The 12445-nt window shown below is 64.0% G+C and overlaps 1 protein-coding gene across 5 annotated transcripts in view; it reads left to right on the forward strand.

The window, feature by feature from the left end:
- The window catches only part of LZTS2 (leucine zipper tumor suppressor 2), a 45208-nt gene that overhangs the window by 29696 nt on the left and 3067 nt on the right, over nt 1–12445 (forward strand). For 2 of the 5 annotated variants that reach the window (XM_038410683.1, XM_038410682.2), the window contains exons 2-4: nt 5654–6082; nt 9063–9653; nt 11094–11363. In XM_038410683.1, the coding sequence (XP_038266611.1) occupies nt 5693–6082; nt 9063–9653; nt 11094–11363 (1251 nt within the window). In that variant the 5' untranslated portion in view covers nt 5654–5692. Of the gene's footprint in view, nt 1–2548; nt 2701–3192; nt 3510–4272; nt 4575–5653; nt 6083–9062; nt 9654–11093; nt 11364–12445 lie in introns of those variants that run through there. The other 3 variants (XM_038410684.2, XM_038410688.2, XM_038410687.2) reach the window with 3 other exon arrangements.

Consider the following 12445-nt stretch of genomic DNA (forward strand, 5'->3'; position numbering starts at 1 on the left):
GTGAGGGATACGGGCAGAACTGGGGGTGAGAGGTGATGCAGGCTCCCACGCCTGCCGGGGCAGTTGGGGGTTGTCTCTTGGCAGGCGTCTCTGGCTGTGCTCCACGGCCCGTGAAATGGGAACAGGCCCAGATGCTCCGTGGTGTCAGCGTCACTGAGTCTGTTCCAGGCCGATGGGCTTCTACCTTGATAGCTTCAGCAGATGCCTCCCCTCCCCTGGAGGGAGATGGGATGGGTGGGGGAGGGGAGGTCTCACCCATCCCCCTCGCTTGCTGTTGGGGACCCTGGCCAGGCTGGGGGTGCAGGGGAGCTGCTGGCTCTGAGCTAGTACAGGAGCCTCCAACTGCCAGACAAACACAGCTGGCAGCAAAGCACGCTGGGCTGGGGTGAGATGGAGAGGGGGGCATGGGGCTGAGCCAAGGGAGATGCAGGCCGCTTTGTGGGAGTTGTGAGCCTGGGGGATTGTCTCCCGGGGGAAGAGTGCAGAGCCTAGCATAGGCACCAACCAGCCCTGGCCAAGGGGGGAGCTGGCATTCAGCCTCCCAGCCCTGGGCCTGGCAGCCCCTTTTACAGATGGGGAAACTGAGGCACAGAGTGTGGGAGGGTCCTTACCCATGTGCTCAGACCATCAGCCCCTCCCCGCCTGGGATGGCTGGGTCGTGCCTGTACAGTGACTCTTGTGGGCAGGGCCCCAAGGAGCAGCAACCCTGGATCTGCTGGTAGGGCTGGGGTGCTCCCTAGCTCTACCAGGCTGCATCGCGGCCTCCCTCGTGGGGCATGGTTGAGACCATTCTTCTATTGCATGGCCGGTCAGTGGTGGGGCTTACAGCAGAGAGCAGGTCCGGGGGGGGGAGGACAAGCGGGTGCAGCTGGAGGCACAAAGGCAGTGGGGAGCTGTGGGTCGGGATTGAGGGGCACCAGCAGAGCTGGGGGGGAAGGGAGGGGGAACTTTGTGCAGCAGTTGGCATCTGTCTCCATCCTTTGCTTCCCTACTGAACCAGCACCTGCTGTAGGGGTGGGGGAGGGCAGTGAGGGGGCATGGCTCTGGGTTTGTGGGCGTGTGATCATCACTCCTTAACTCCATGTGTTCCTCAGGTGGCCGTAGTGCTTGGTGAGGTGGGAATGGCTCTTAAAGGGACAGGCCCTGCCCAGCTGGGCCGCTGAGTGATCTCCAGGGATTCCTCGAACTCATTTCTCTGGCCTTGTTGTTTCCTGTTTGGGCTTTTCATCTGTCTAGCTCCTTGTATGGCCCGGATTTACACTCACACCCACACAGCCCCTGTTGTGACGGAGGGAGCGGCCATCCCCATTTTGTGGGTGGGGAAACTGAGGCACAGAATGAGTCAGTGACTCACCCAAGGTCACATGACAAGTCAGTGGCAGAAATGGGACTTGACCAAAGGTCTCCTGAGTCCCAGCCCAGGAGCCTTATCAACCCCAACCTAGCATCTCTTTTGTGGCCTTCCCCATGGCCTTGTTGATGAGTGCAGAGTGCTAGGGGGCGTAGCCAGGAGCAGCAGCTGGCGTGCCAGGGTTGTGGGGTGTGCAAGGCGGCGGGGGCGTCTGTCTGGTTGCTCTGTGCTGAGGGGGAGCTGGGCTATTTGATTTGTAAATGGCTGGCTGGAATCTGGAGCGCGTCCTGCCCCACGTGGTCCCTAGATGGTGCTGGCTGCCAACCCACTGCATGGTGTCCTCGCCCTCCCTGGGGCTTTGACACACACAATGGGGCGGGAGGGCGGTGTTTATAAATGTGACTGAAGAGATTCAAGAGCAGCTGCTGCCCCCTGTGTGTGTCGGGCTCCCGCGCCCGGGTTCTAGACCTTCAATCCGGATGGATCTGGAAACCTGAGAACCGGGCTGTGAAACTGACTAGGGGCACTGGAAATCGACCGGTCTGGTGTCGCAGCCCAAGTGCTGCCAATTGCCTGTGCCCATGTGAAGTGTGGACTCGAGCTCTGCCCACCTGAGCTCCCCGGTCACACAGGCTGGGGGGAACCGTCTTCCCTCTGATCGGACAGGGCCTTGCCGCTCCCAGAGCGGTGTGTGTCCACGCACTGCCAGCCGGCTCACCCTCCGCAGGCCAGGTCCTTGCAGCAGAGGCAGCGCTGGCCTCTTGGTGCAGAGACCTTGTCCCCTGGCTCCCTGCCGCTTCGTGGGGTTCTAGCTCCCGCGACTCCCCGGCTGTGTCGAAGCGAGCGAACGAAGCAGGCCCTGCGGCCGGCGCGCGCTCAGCTGTGTGTGTTGGATCAGGTTTGTAGCTCGCTCGCCCCGCTCTGATTTAAAGAAACACAAGCTCACGGGTTCCCTGGACAATCCCCTTAACTTCCCTCCTGATGAAAACCCTTCCTGCTTAGACTCTGTTCTCGCCCTGGTGCTGTCTCTGGCTGGGCCTGCCGGTGGCGGCTCTGGGGTGCTTGGGGCGCTCGGTTCGGCTCAGACGGCCCAGCCGTGAAGTTGGGATCCAGGTGCCCCCCAGTTTCTGGGCTGTTGATTCAGGTGTGGCTCTGCCAGGGGCATTTACAGGAAAACTCTCTTTTGTCCCCTCCAAGTTGAGTGGCTGCTGCTGGATTACTGCTCCTAATCCGCGCCCAGCCCGGGCCGGTTGTCGGGCGATGCTGTTTATGCCGGGAACGAGAGGACCCTGACATCAGAGGGGGAATGCAGCAGCAGGAGCCAGGCCAGGAATGAAGATCCGGCTTCTGTACAAACGCCCGCGGCAGTAGGGGAGGACGTAGGGCTGGGAATGGTCCTAGCAGGGCTGGTTTAAAGGGCTGCTCCGTGCCTGGTGCCTGGGCTGGGCCAGGAGGAGTCGGGCTCTGCTCCGAATATGTCCAGGCCTCAGACCTGTTGCTGGTGCAGAGAGCCAGTCCCAGCGTGGGGAGGGGGGGTGTCCCTGCTCAGAGACCCTGACCCATGGCTGGTTGGCAGGGTGGGGAGAGCAGACTCTGCCTCGTGGGCTGCCTGAATTTGCCAGGCAGGGAAGCTGGCTTGTGCCACTGGCATATGGGAGCCCCTGGGGGACAGGGCAGAACCTAGACTCTCCCCTGAGCTCTGCAGACAGCTGGTGGGAGCGGTGCAGGCGGGGGCCATGCTGGGGGGGGGGAGGCTGGGGCAGAGCGGTGCAGGCAGCACCATGCAGAGGTCAGGGGAGGAGCGGGGCTGGGGCAGAGCAGTCGCCTCGGGGGATGCAGGGAGGAGCACGGGGCCCCATACCAGGCTCCCCCCACCCAGCGGGCGTGTGTGGCATGGTGGCGAGCTACCCAGAAGCTCAGGGACCTTTGGCCAGCAGGGCAGCCCCTCCCTGCGTACTGGCACCCAAAGGGGCCTGGAGGCCGCTGGTTGCATGGCCCAGTCATTGGTGCCTTGGCGGGCAGAGGGGAACGCCAGTGACCCGGTGGTGCCTGTACTGCAGTCCCTTGCCTGCTGTGGGCTGGACGGAGCCCCAAGCTTGGCTCACGCCGGCCCCGGACGCCCTGGAGGACCGGGCTATTGGCTGGCTGGGGCTGAGAGGTGGGTCCCCTCCCAGACCCCCGACTTCTGTACCTGTGTTGGATCGGCTGGGTGGGCTCCTCACTGCAGCCGTGTGGTCCTGGGAGGGGGGTGGAGATGGGGGTGGGGGAGCCCCCCAGAGAGGGGAGCAAGGCAGCTGTGAGCCCAGGCCCTGCAGGTCCTCGGAGCCAGCTGTAGCCTGGGCCGTGGGCGTATGGGCGCCAGCCTCTATGCTGATGGGAGGGCTGGGCTGGTGGTGACCCGGCTGGAGGGGGAGAAAGTTGTCTCAAGCGCTACCAGAGGGTGCGTAAGGAACAGGCCGGCTTGGCATCAGTGCTCAGCCGGGGCGTGGGCACGTCTCCCGCGCTCCCTGCGTGCTCACAGCCGTCCTTGTGGGTGAAGCTGGATGCCAGCTCCGTGATTCACAGGAGGGCGCGGTTCTCCTGTGCTGGTGGTCGGCGGGGCTGGGCCTGTCCCGGTGGGCCTCCGGGGCCAGCAGCATGTGGCTGGCCTTGCCGAGGTCCTGGCCAGGTCAGAATCCTGCCCACGTTGCCAGGAGTCCTCCGGGGAGCGCCAGGGAAGGGGCTGGCGGCTGCCAGGTCCCTGCTTCAGTGAGGAGCTTTCCCAGCCGGCTCAGGGCAGCTCAACCCCTCGGCTCCGCTCCCTGGTTCTCGTCAGTGGTTTATTCCCAACTTGGGGGGCGGGGTGTCACATGTCCCCAGTGCATGGAGGGGGCAGGTCTGTGCTAGCGGGTCTCTGGGGGGAGCTGCTGCGACTCGTGCGGCTGGCTTTGGGGTGCCCAGTGCAATCCAGGGGGGTCGGCCCAGCTGGTGACCCTTGTGCTAGCCTCCCCCATACCCCAGCCGTGCCTGTTCTCTCACACCCAGTGTGCTGTAATATGGGGGGGAGGGTGTGAATTCTTCAGGGTCTGGGGCTGTAGCGTGTGGGTCTTCCCTGGGCTGGCCATGGCTGTAGCAGGCGCGCGTGGCCTGAGGGCACAGGAGACATGGGGCTGGAGATCTCTTTTCTGACCCATTGCCCCGCGGGCATGGCGCTGGGCCAACCTGAGCAGCTCCTCAATGAACAGTGAGTTGTGGCAGCCCGACCATGGGGAGTCTGGGGTGAAGGGGGGTGACTGCGGGGCAGGCAGGCGATGGGGGCGCTGAAAGCCACCAGAGCCTCCCTGTCTCTGCCCAGGGGCCCCCTTGCCCGCAGCTGGCTCGTGGTGGGGTGGAGTGGGGCAGGGCTGGGCTGGCGCCGGGGGTGGAATCAATGCGGATCAGTCACGCCAAGTGAGTCTGAACCACTGGCCAGGGGACCAGGCACTTTCTGTTTCCAGCCCACCACCAGGGTTGGCTTAGGGAAGGGAAATCTGCTCTTGGGGGGGGTGGAGGGAGGTGCTGCCAATGCCCCCTCCAGGCTGGGGTGCAGGGACAGAGTCATTGTCTGTTACATCAGCCTTTGGCCAGGCCAAGATTGGTCCCAGGGGCCGGTCCCCCGAACCCTCCCTGCCCCATCTAGCCCATCCCCACCTGGATCAGGGCTGGGTTATTTGCCCCCAGGAGCTCTGTCCTGTCCAGGACTAGATGGCTGAGCAAAGGGCCACCCCTTTCCCTGGGGGACCCCCCCACCCGGGAGCTTCTCCTGGAGAGTCTGTTGCGTTTCCCCTTTCTCAGTGTCACCCTGTTTCTCTCAGCTCTGCTGGTGCCCCTCAATCCCGACCCTCAGCCCCCTGCTAGCCCAGCCCAGCCCTGGCCCCCCCCATCCCCCAGTTCTGCTGGTGCCCCTCAGCCCCCTGCTAGCCCAGCCCTGGGCTTCCCCCCAGCTCTTCCAGTGATGGGGGAGCAGCGGGCAGTTTCCCTGGCAGTTGGGCAGGCGATATCGGGGGTGGGGAGCAATTGTCGGCGGTGGGGTCCCCATAGGCGGGGGGGATGGGGAGCAGTGCCCCCCAGGCAGGCGATGGGCTGGTGTCCCTGGAAGGTGGGCGATGTGGGGGGTGGGGAGCGGTGGCCCTGCAGGAAGGCGGTGAGTGAAGGGGGGGATAGTGCCCCTGCAGTTAGGTGGGGAGCGGTGCCCCCATGGGAGGGCAGTGGGCGAGGGGGGCAGCGGTGCCCACGGGCTCTCTCCCAGCTGGACTCAGTGCTGGTTTCCCTCTCTCCCCGCAGGCTGCCTGCGTGGTCCCTGCCGTCTGAGGCCCCCACACCATGGCCATAGTGCAGACCCGGCCCGTCTCCATCGAGCCCGCTTCTGAGGCGGCCACCCGGCTCCGCGCCAGCACCCGCTCGCCCACTTCTGCCCGCGGCGCCATGGGGAGCGTCAGCAGCCTCATCTCCGGCCGCCCCTGCCACGAGAGGCCATGCAAGGCCGTGCCTGGCCCCTTCCACCAGCCCCTCCAGGGGCTGCCCCCCCCCAAGCCCTGCTCTGGCCTGGCGTCCGGGCACGGCGCCTACGCCAGCGAGGACTTCTGGGTCGAGGCCGTGTCCCCCGTCAGCCCCTGCAGCGACGCCGAGGAGCCGCGGGACGAGCGGGCTCGGAGCAGCCACATCCGGGGACCGCCCCCGAGGCTGGTCCCCGTCTCCGGGCAGCTGGAGAAGGTGAAGATCGGGGGGTGTCTGTGGCTGGGCTGAGTCCATCCCCTCCCCCTGCTGGGCCAGGCCTTTGGGGACCAGGTTTGGGCATGCCGCCTCCAGCAGTGGCCAAGACCTACGGCTCTAGAGACAGTCACCCCTCAGCCCCAGCAATACACCTGACCTGTTCAGTTGTCCATGGGGAGGGTGGGGATCTAGTTACTTCCTGACCCCCCCCCGTCATGGGCTTCCACCCTGACACTCAACGGTGCTTTCCCCTCCTTACTTGGTATTTGTGCCATCATTAGTGGTGCCACCAGGTGGGCAGGAGCTGCCCAAGGGAGCCTAGTCCAACCCCCTACCCTCCTGTAGCTGGGAGTTCTGCAGGCCATGTGCTGCGGTGATCATATCTCCCTGTACTTGTTCTTGGTGCCTGCTGTTGCCTGGTTGCTCCTTTGCCGCGTTGGCATGCTGGCAGCGTCCTGTAGCTGCATAGGCAGCGGGCAGCTGTCTGGCATTAGTGGGGACCTGCCTCCCTCCCCACATTCCAGCTGCAGAGATGGGGTTAATTAACCTGGCAATGCCACTGAACCCGCAGGCGCCTCTGGCTTCCCCTCTGCCCTGGGGGAGGTTCATTGTCACTGGCCCTAGTTCGCCAGGTCCACCTGGGCGGTTGTTGCAACCCTGTTTGCTTAGTGTAAGTGGGAGCCGCCGATCCCTAGTGCTCCTGTTCTTATAGGGGATGTGGGTTCTTCTGGCCCCCTGCTGCCCCATCAGACCCAGGGCGCACTAACTTGTTGGTGCCCATTGAGGGCGAGGACGGCCCCGGGCGTTTCCAGGCCAAGGTGTGGGAGCTCTGGTGCCCGCCTGGGAGGGTGATCACTGGTGCTCTGGCGCTGGGCCCTGGACAGCTGGGGCCCTTGGCTGCCTCGCTTCCTGGGGCTCAGGGCTGGTTTGCTGGCTCGTGCTTCAGGGAACATGGCTCTTAAATCCCTCCCACAGGTGACACCCCCTGTTGGGCAGCAGATACCCCACTTCCTGATACATAGGTGACCCCCCACTGCCCTGAATGTGCCATGCCTTGAGGGTTGGAGGTCCCATGTGCAGGATGTGGAGCGGAGTGCCAGGGAGCCAGAGTGACTGGTAAAAGCTATTTCCCAGCCTGACCTGGCTCGGTGGCATTGCTTCAGCCCTAGAATATGGCTCCTACCTTCCTGCAGCAAGGAGTTCCACAGGCTCTGGTCCAGGAATCCTTTAACCTGGTGAGATCTCCTGGCAGGGCCATTGCAGGGTGAGCTGTGCCCCTGGAGAACTAGGGACAGAGCTGGGAGCCCCATCCACAGGAAGGGGGTGGCCTGGGGATGGGGAAGAGATAGGGATCGATGGCGGCTGGGTCATCTCACCTCTTGGAGGGGCGTACTCCTGCGGGGCAGGCCAGAGTGATGCCAAAGCCAGCAGCTGAGAGGTGGTGTCTGAGGAGACCAGGTGATGCCCTTGCTGTGCCAGCTGCTCCAGGCCCCCTTGGGCTACTAGGAGCTATGGGCAACTCTGGGGTCACACTAACCTGCTGCCAGTGCCTAGCTGAGTGGCTTTTGATCTGCCCTGGGCCCCTCTGGTCCACCTTGGCAACCCCAGCTGACCCCTTTAGCCTGCTAGAGCTGGCCAGAGGTTCTGGGTCAGGGGCCCAGCCAGGCGAGGGGGTGGGATGGGGGGCGGATGCGGAGAGGAGGGGCTCGGTCCCTGCGGCCCCTTCGGCCTTTGACCTCTCTGCTGAGTCTACCCAGAACTCCTGCTATCCTGGCCCTCTGCGCTGTGGGCAGCTGGGCCGAGACCCCCCTCGCCCAGGGTCCTTGTGTGCTGGAGGCCCAGGGCTGGCTGGGAGCCAGCGATGGCTTTAGGGGGGCATCTGGCTCAAAACGAGCCAATGGCCCCGATCTGCCAAACTGGTCCTGACCCGCCCTTATCAGAGGAGGGCAGTTTAGCAAATGATCTATTTTCGGGGGGGGGGTTCCCCCCTTCATTTCAGCGGGGAAGGGGGAACCACACAGAGGATGATCTGTGTCTGCTTTCATCGAGGAAACCGAAAATTTGGAATGCTTCCCCCGTGAAAACCAAAGGCCGTAGCTTGGCTAGAAGGAACAGCCCCCCTCCTACCCCGCATCACCCAGGCAGAGCCATGGGGCTTGGGCCAACTGGCGAAGTAAAATGAATTGCCACTGGTGGATGTTTCTCGTATTGGCATCAGACCCAGCTTGTGCTCCAGTAGGGGGTCTGGCAGGGGGTGCTTTCGCTCCCCGGGCTGGATCTCAGCCCCCCTGCCTGCCTCCTTATTCGGCTGCTACTTTACAGTTTTCAACTGAGGAAAAAATGTCCTTTTCACTGTCTGTATTTGAACAAAGGAAGGCGTGGGCCGGGGGCTCAGGAAGGGGGCTGGGAGCCAGGACTCCTGGGTTCTACCCCACACTCTGGGAGGGAGTGTAGCCTCTGGGAGCAAGCCTCCAGACTTGCGGGGACTGGCCCTGCTGCTGATTGGCTGGGTGACCTTGCTCAAATCACTTGCCCACTCTGTGACTCCATTTCCTGGCTGGGGAGTGGATCCCGGCATCGTCCCCAGCCCACGCTGTCGGACAGCGCGTAACAGCCGGAGAACCCAAAGCACATTAGGAGGTTGGCATTACTGTCATTTGACAGGGGGAAACTGAGGCACAGAGTGAGGCAGTGACTTGCCCAAGGTCACCCACCCAGCGGGATGGGGGCCAAACCGGGACTAGGACCCAGGTGTCCTGAGTCAAAATCCGCTAGGCCACGCTGCCTCCTGAGGAGGGTTATGATGAGGTGTTGATCAGAAGGTGCCACGTTTCCTGGCAGGCTGCATAGCCTGGGGCGCTGGGCTGGGTCTGAACACCTGCCGGGAGTGGCACTGTGTTGTGCTAGGGGTGGGTGGGTTGGGGGGGGCGTCCTCAGCCCCCGTCCTGCCACCCCACAGTCTCTGCTCTATGCGTTTTAGAACGTCGAGAAGACCCTGATCCGCCCGACGGCTTTCAAGCCGGTGGTGCCCAAGGGCAGGAACTCCTCGCTGCCGGGCTACGTGGTGCCGCGGCCCGGGGTGTCGGCGGTCCCCGAGAGCCAGGCCAGCCTCTCCCACCTCTTGGGCGGCACCGCTGCGGCCAGCGCCGAGAAGCACCACTCTCTGAGCTGCCGCCACAGCGCCCACTCGGGCACCCTGTCGGACTCGGGGCGCAATTCCCTCTCCAGCCTGCCGACCTACAGCACGGGCTGCAGCCAGCCACCGGATCCGGGCACCGTCTGCATAGGTCACCTCAGCCTGGACAGTCACGGCGGGTACCCGGAGCGGGGCTCCAGGGGCCTGGTGGGCCCCTCCAACTCGGACAGCGGGCGCTCCTCCTCCAGTAAGAGCACGGGGTCCCTGAGCGGGCGGGGGCCCCCCTCCTCCGACGGTGGGTCCTGCGCCCGCTCACCCGTCGAGGGCGACGAGGCTCTGCTCGTCCGCGAGCTGGAGGAGAAGCTGCGGGAGCGGGAGGCGGAGCTGCAGCACCTGCGCCAGAGCCTGGACGACAACGAGGTGGCCATCTGCCAGGTACCCGGCTCGGCAGGAGAGCCCAGCCCCCGCCCGAGTCCTGACACTGCGGGCGGCCGGAGGCGCTGGGTGTGTCCGTGGGGGGCTGGGCATGTGGGTGGCAATTGGGCTCTGGGAGTGTGCATCTGGGGGCGATTGGACACTAGGAGGTGTCTGCTGGGGGGGCTGGTGCATGTGGGGGGCAGTTGGGAAGGATGGACAGGCCAGCTGGTGAGCAGAGAGAGGGGATGTGTGGGGGGGCAGAGGTGGGGATGGGATGCATGAGGGGTTGTGGGGGGTTGGTGTTTGAAGGGCTGAGGTGGGGGAGGGGCAGGTGGCAGGCTGGTGCATTTGGAGCCCAATTGCTGTGAGCGCCCCCTAGGGGTGCAGGCAGTAAATGCCTTCTGCGCGCCGGAGCTCCCCCTGCTGGAGCAGCCGTGCAGCTGAGCAGCCTGGAGCTGCTGTAACCTCGGCAGAGCTGCACTGGGGTGCAGGGGCACCGCAGGCCTGGCCTGAGAATGCCAGTTCTGAGCGGGGGCCCCCCGTGGGGGAAGGCAGGCAGGGTGCAGGTCTCAGGGTTCTCGGTGGGGCCCCATGTTCTCAGTGTGAACAGGCAGCCCGTGAAGCCTACAACACCCAGCATGCAGTGTGCAACCTCCTCAATGCATGCTGGGAGCTGTAGTCTCCCATAACTGCATCTCCACAGTGCTCAGGCCTGGGTGACGCAATGCATGCTGGGAGCTGTAGTCTCCCGTAACCGCATCTCCACAGTGCTCAGGCCTGGGTGACGCAATGCATGCTGGGAGCTGTAGTCTCCCATAACCGCATCTCCACATGTGCTCAGGCCTGGGCGATGCAATGCATGCTGGGAGCTGTAGTCTCCTGAACTGCATCTCCACAGCGCTCAGGCCTGGGCGTCGCAATGCATGCTGGAAGCTGTAGTCTCCCATAACTAGAAAAGAAGTACTTGTGGCACCTTAGAGACTAACAAATTTGTTAGTCTCTAAGGTGCCACAAGTACTTCTTTTCTGTTTGCGAATACAGACTAACACGGCTGCTTCTCCCATAACTGCATCTCTACAGGCGCTCAGGCCTGGGTGACACAATGCATGCTGGGAGCTATAGTCTCCCATAACCTCATCTCCACAGTGCTCAGGCCTGGGTGACGCAATGCATGCTGGGAGCTGTAGTCTCCCCTAACTGCATCTCCACATGTGCTCAGGCCTGGGTGACGCAATGCATGCTGGGAGCTGTAGTCTCCCATAACCGCATTTCCACAGGTGCTCAGGCCTGGGTGATGCAATGCATGCTGGGAGCTGTAGTGGGTGCAGGGCACCCCGAGTGTTAGCGGAGGACGGCTGCAATCAGGGGCAGCCCATGGGCTGCGCTGGGTCTGCCGGGCAGAGTCTGGGGGCCGTGGCCGCGCGGGGCCCCCCGGGTGACGCTCTTCCCCCGCCCCAGGTGTACGAGGAGAAGCAGAAGCACTGTGAGCAGGAGATGGAGGAGCTGCGGCAGGGCTACGCCTCCCAGGTCAAGCAGGCGGCGCAGAAGGCCCAGCGCACGCAGCAGGTGCTGCAGCTGCAGATCTTCCAGCTGCAGCAGGAGAAGAAGAAGCTGCAGGAGGACTTTGCCCAGCTGCTGCAGGAGCGCGAGCTGCTGGAGAAGAGGTGCGCCTCCTTCGAGCGCGAGCAGACCGAGCTGGGGCCGCGGCTGGAGGAGACCAAGTGGGAGGTGAGCCGGGTCCGGGTGGGACGGGACCCCTGGCTCCAATCCCAGCTGGCCGGGGCCCTTGGAGCCCGGATGGTGAGACTCGCGGGGCTGTCAGTTCAGTTCCGCCAAGAAAAGGTCGAGGGGGGTACTCGAGCCCAGTCTAGAAACACCCACCTGGGGAACAAATACTCAACGGTGGGCCCTCCGGCCTCGCAGGGCCGGGGCTGATGCCCTTCGATGGCTGGCAGGTGATGCTAGCCAGTCAAGTTGGACGTTTGCATGGGGAGGGTAGTTCACGGTCAGAACCGTTCCCCCAGGGCTCTGCCAGATTCGTCGTCCTGGGCAGTTTTTAATGATTGCCTCTGTCTGGGAGATCTGCCCTAGGAGTGACTTCGGGGCTACTCTCTGGCTGGGGTGGAGCAGGCCCAGGAGATGGTGGCCCTCCAGATAGGGCAGAGGCCAGGCCAGCATAAAGGAGGGTCTCTGGGCAAGACCTGTTGGTATGTGTCTTACTCTGGCACCTCCCAACAACCAGGAGAACCCGCAGCCTGGGCCGTGCCATGGGGAGGTCTCTAGGCTCTAAAACGCCCCCCCCCTCCCCGCCCCCTTACTTCTGGCATCTGGCTGGGACCCGGCCCTGGGGAGCTCAGACTCGAGGGCTCTCCGAGCAGGTCCCCAGCCGCCCATGTGTCCTGCTCCCGTTCTGCGGCTCGAGGGGGAGTGGGGCTTGGTTCCGAAGGCTGCCTTATTCGTCTCCCTCCCCGTAGAGAGGGAGAGACCTACTCACCTCACCGTCTTGGAAGCCGGTCGCAGGGGGCTGGCGGAGGACTCTGGTTGAGTGGGGTGCGGGGGGGGCTTCTAGTTCTGCAGGCTGCCCCGTTGGGTGCAGAGGGTACTGGTTCCAAAAGCCAAGCTGCCCCGTTGGGAGGCAGCTCCAGTTCCGGGGGCTGGTTTAGGACGATGTGTCGTTCGCAAACGTGTCGCTTAGGGGCAGGATCCTGGTTCTAGGGGCCACCCCATGGGGGGAAGGGGCGGGGCCTGGCTCGGGCAGCCCCACTGGTGGGTGGATGGGTGGGAGGTTCTGGAGGCTGGGGGGACCATAG

This window comes from Dermochelys coriacea, chromosome 7, assembly GCF_009764565.3.
Source record: "Dermochelys coriacea isolate rDerCor1 chromosome 7, rDerCor1.pri.v4, whole genome shotgun sequence".
Lineage (NCBI taxonomy): Eukaryota > Metazoa > Chordata > Testudines > Dermochelyidae > Dermochelys > Dermochelys coriacea.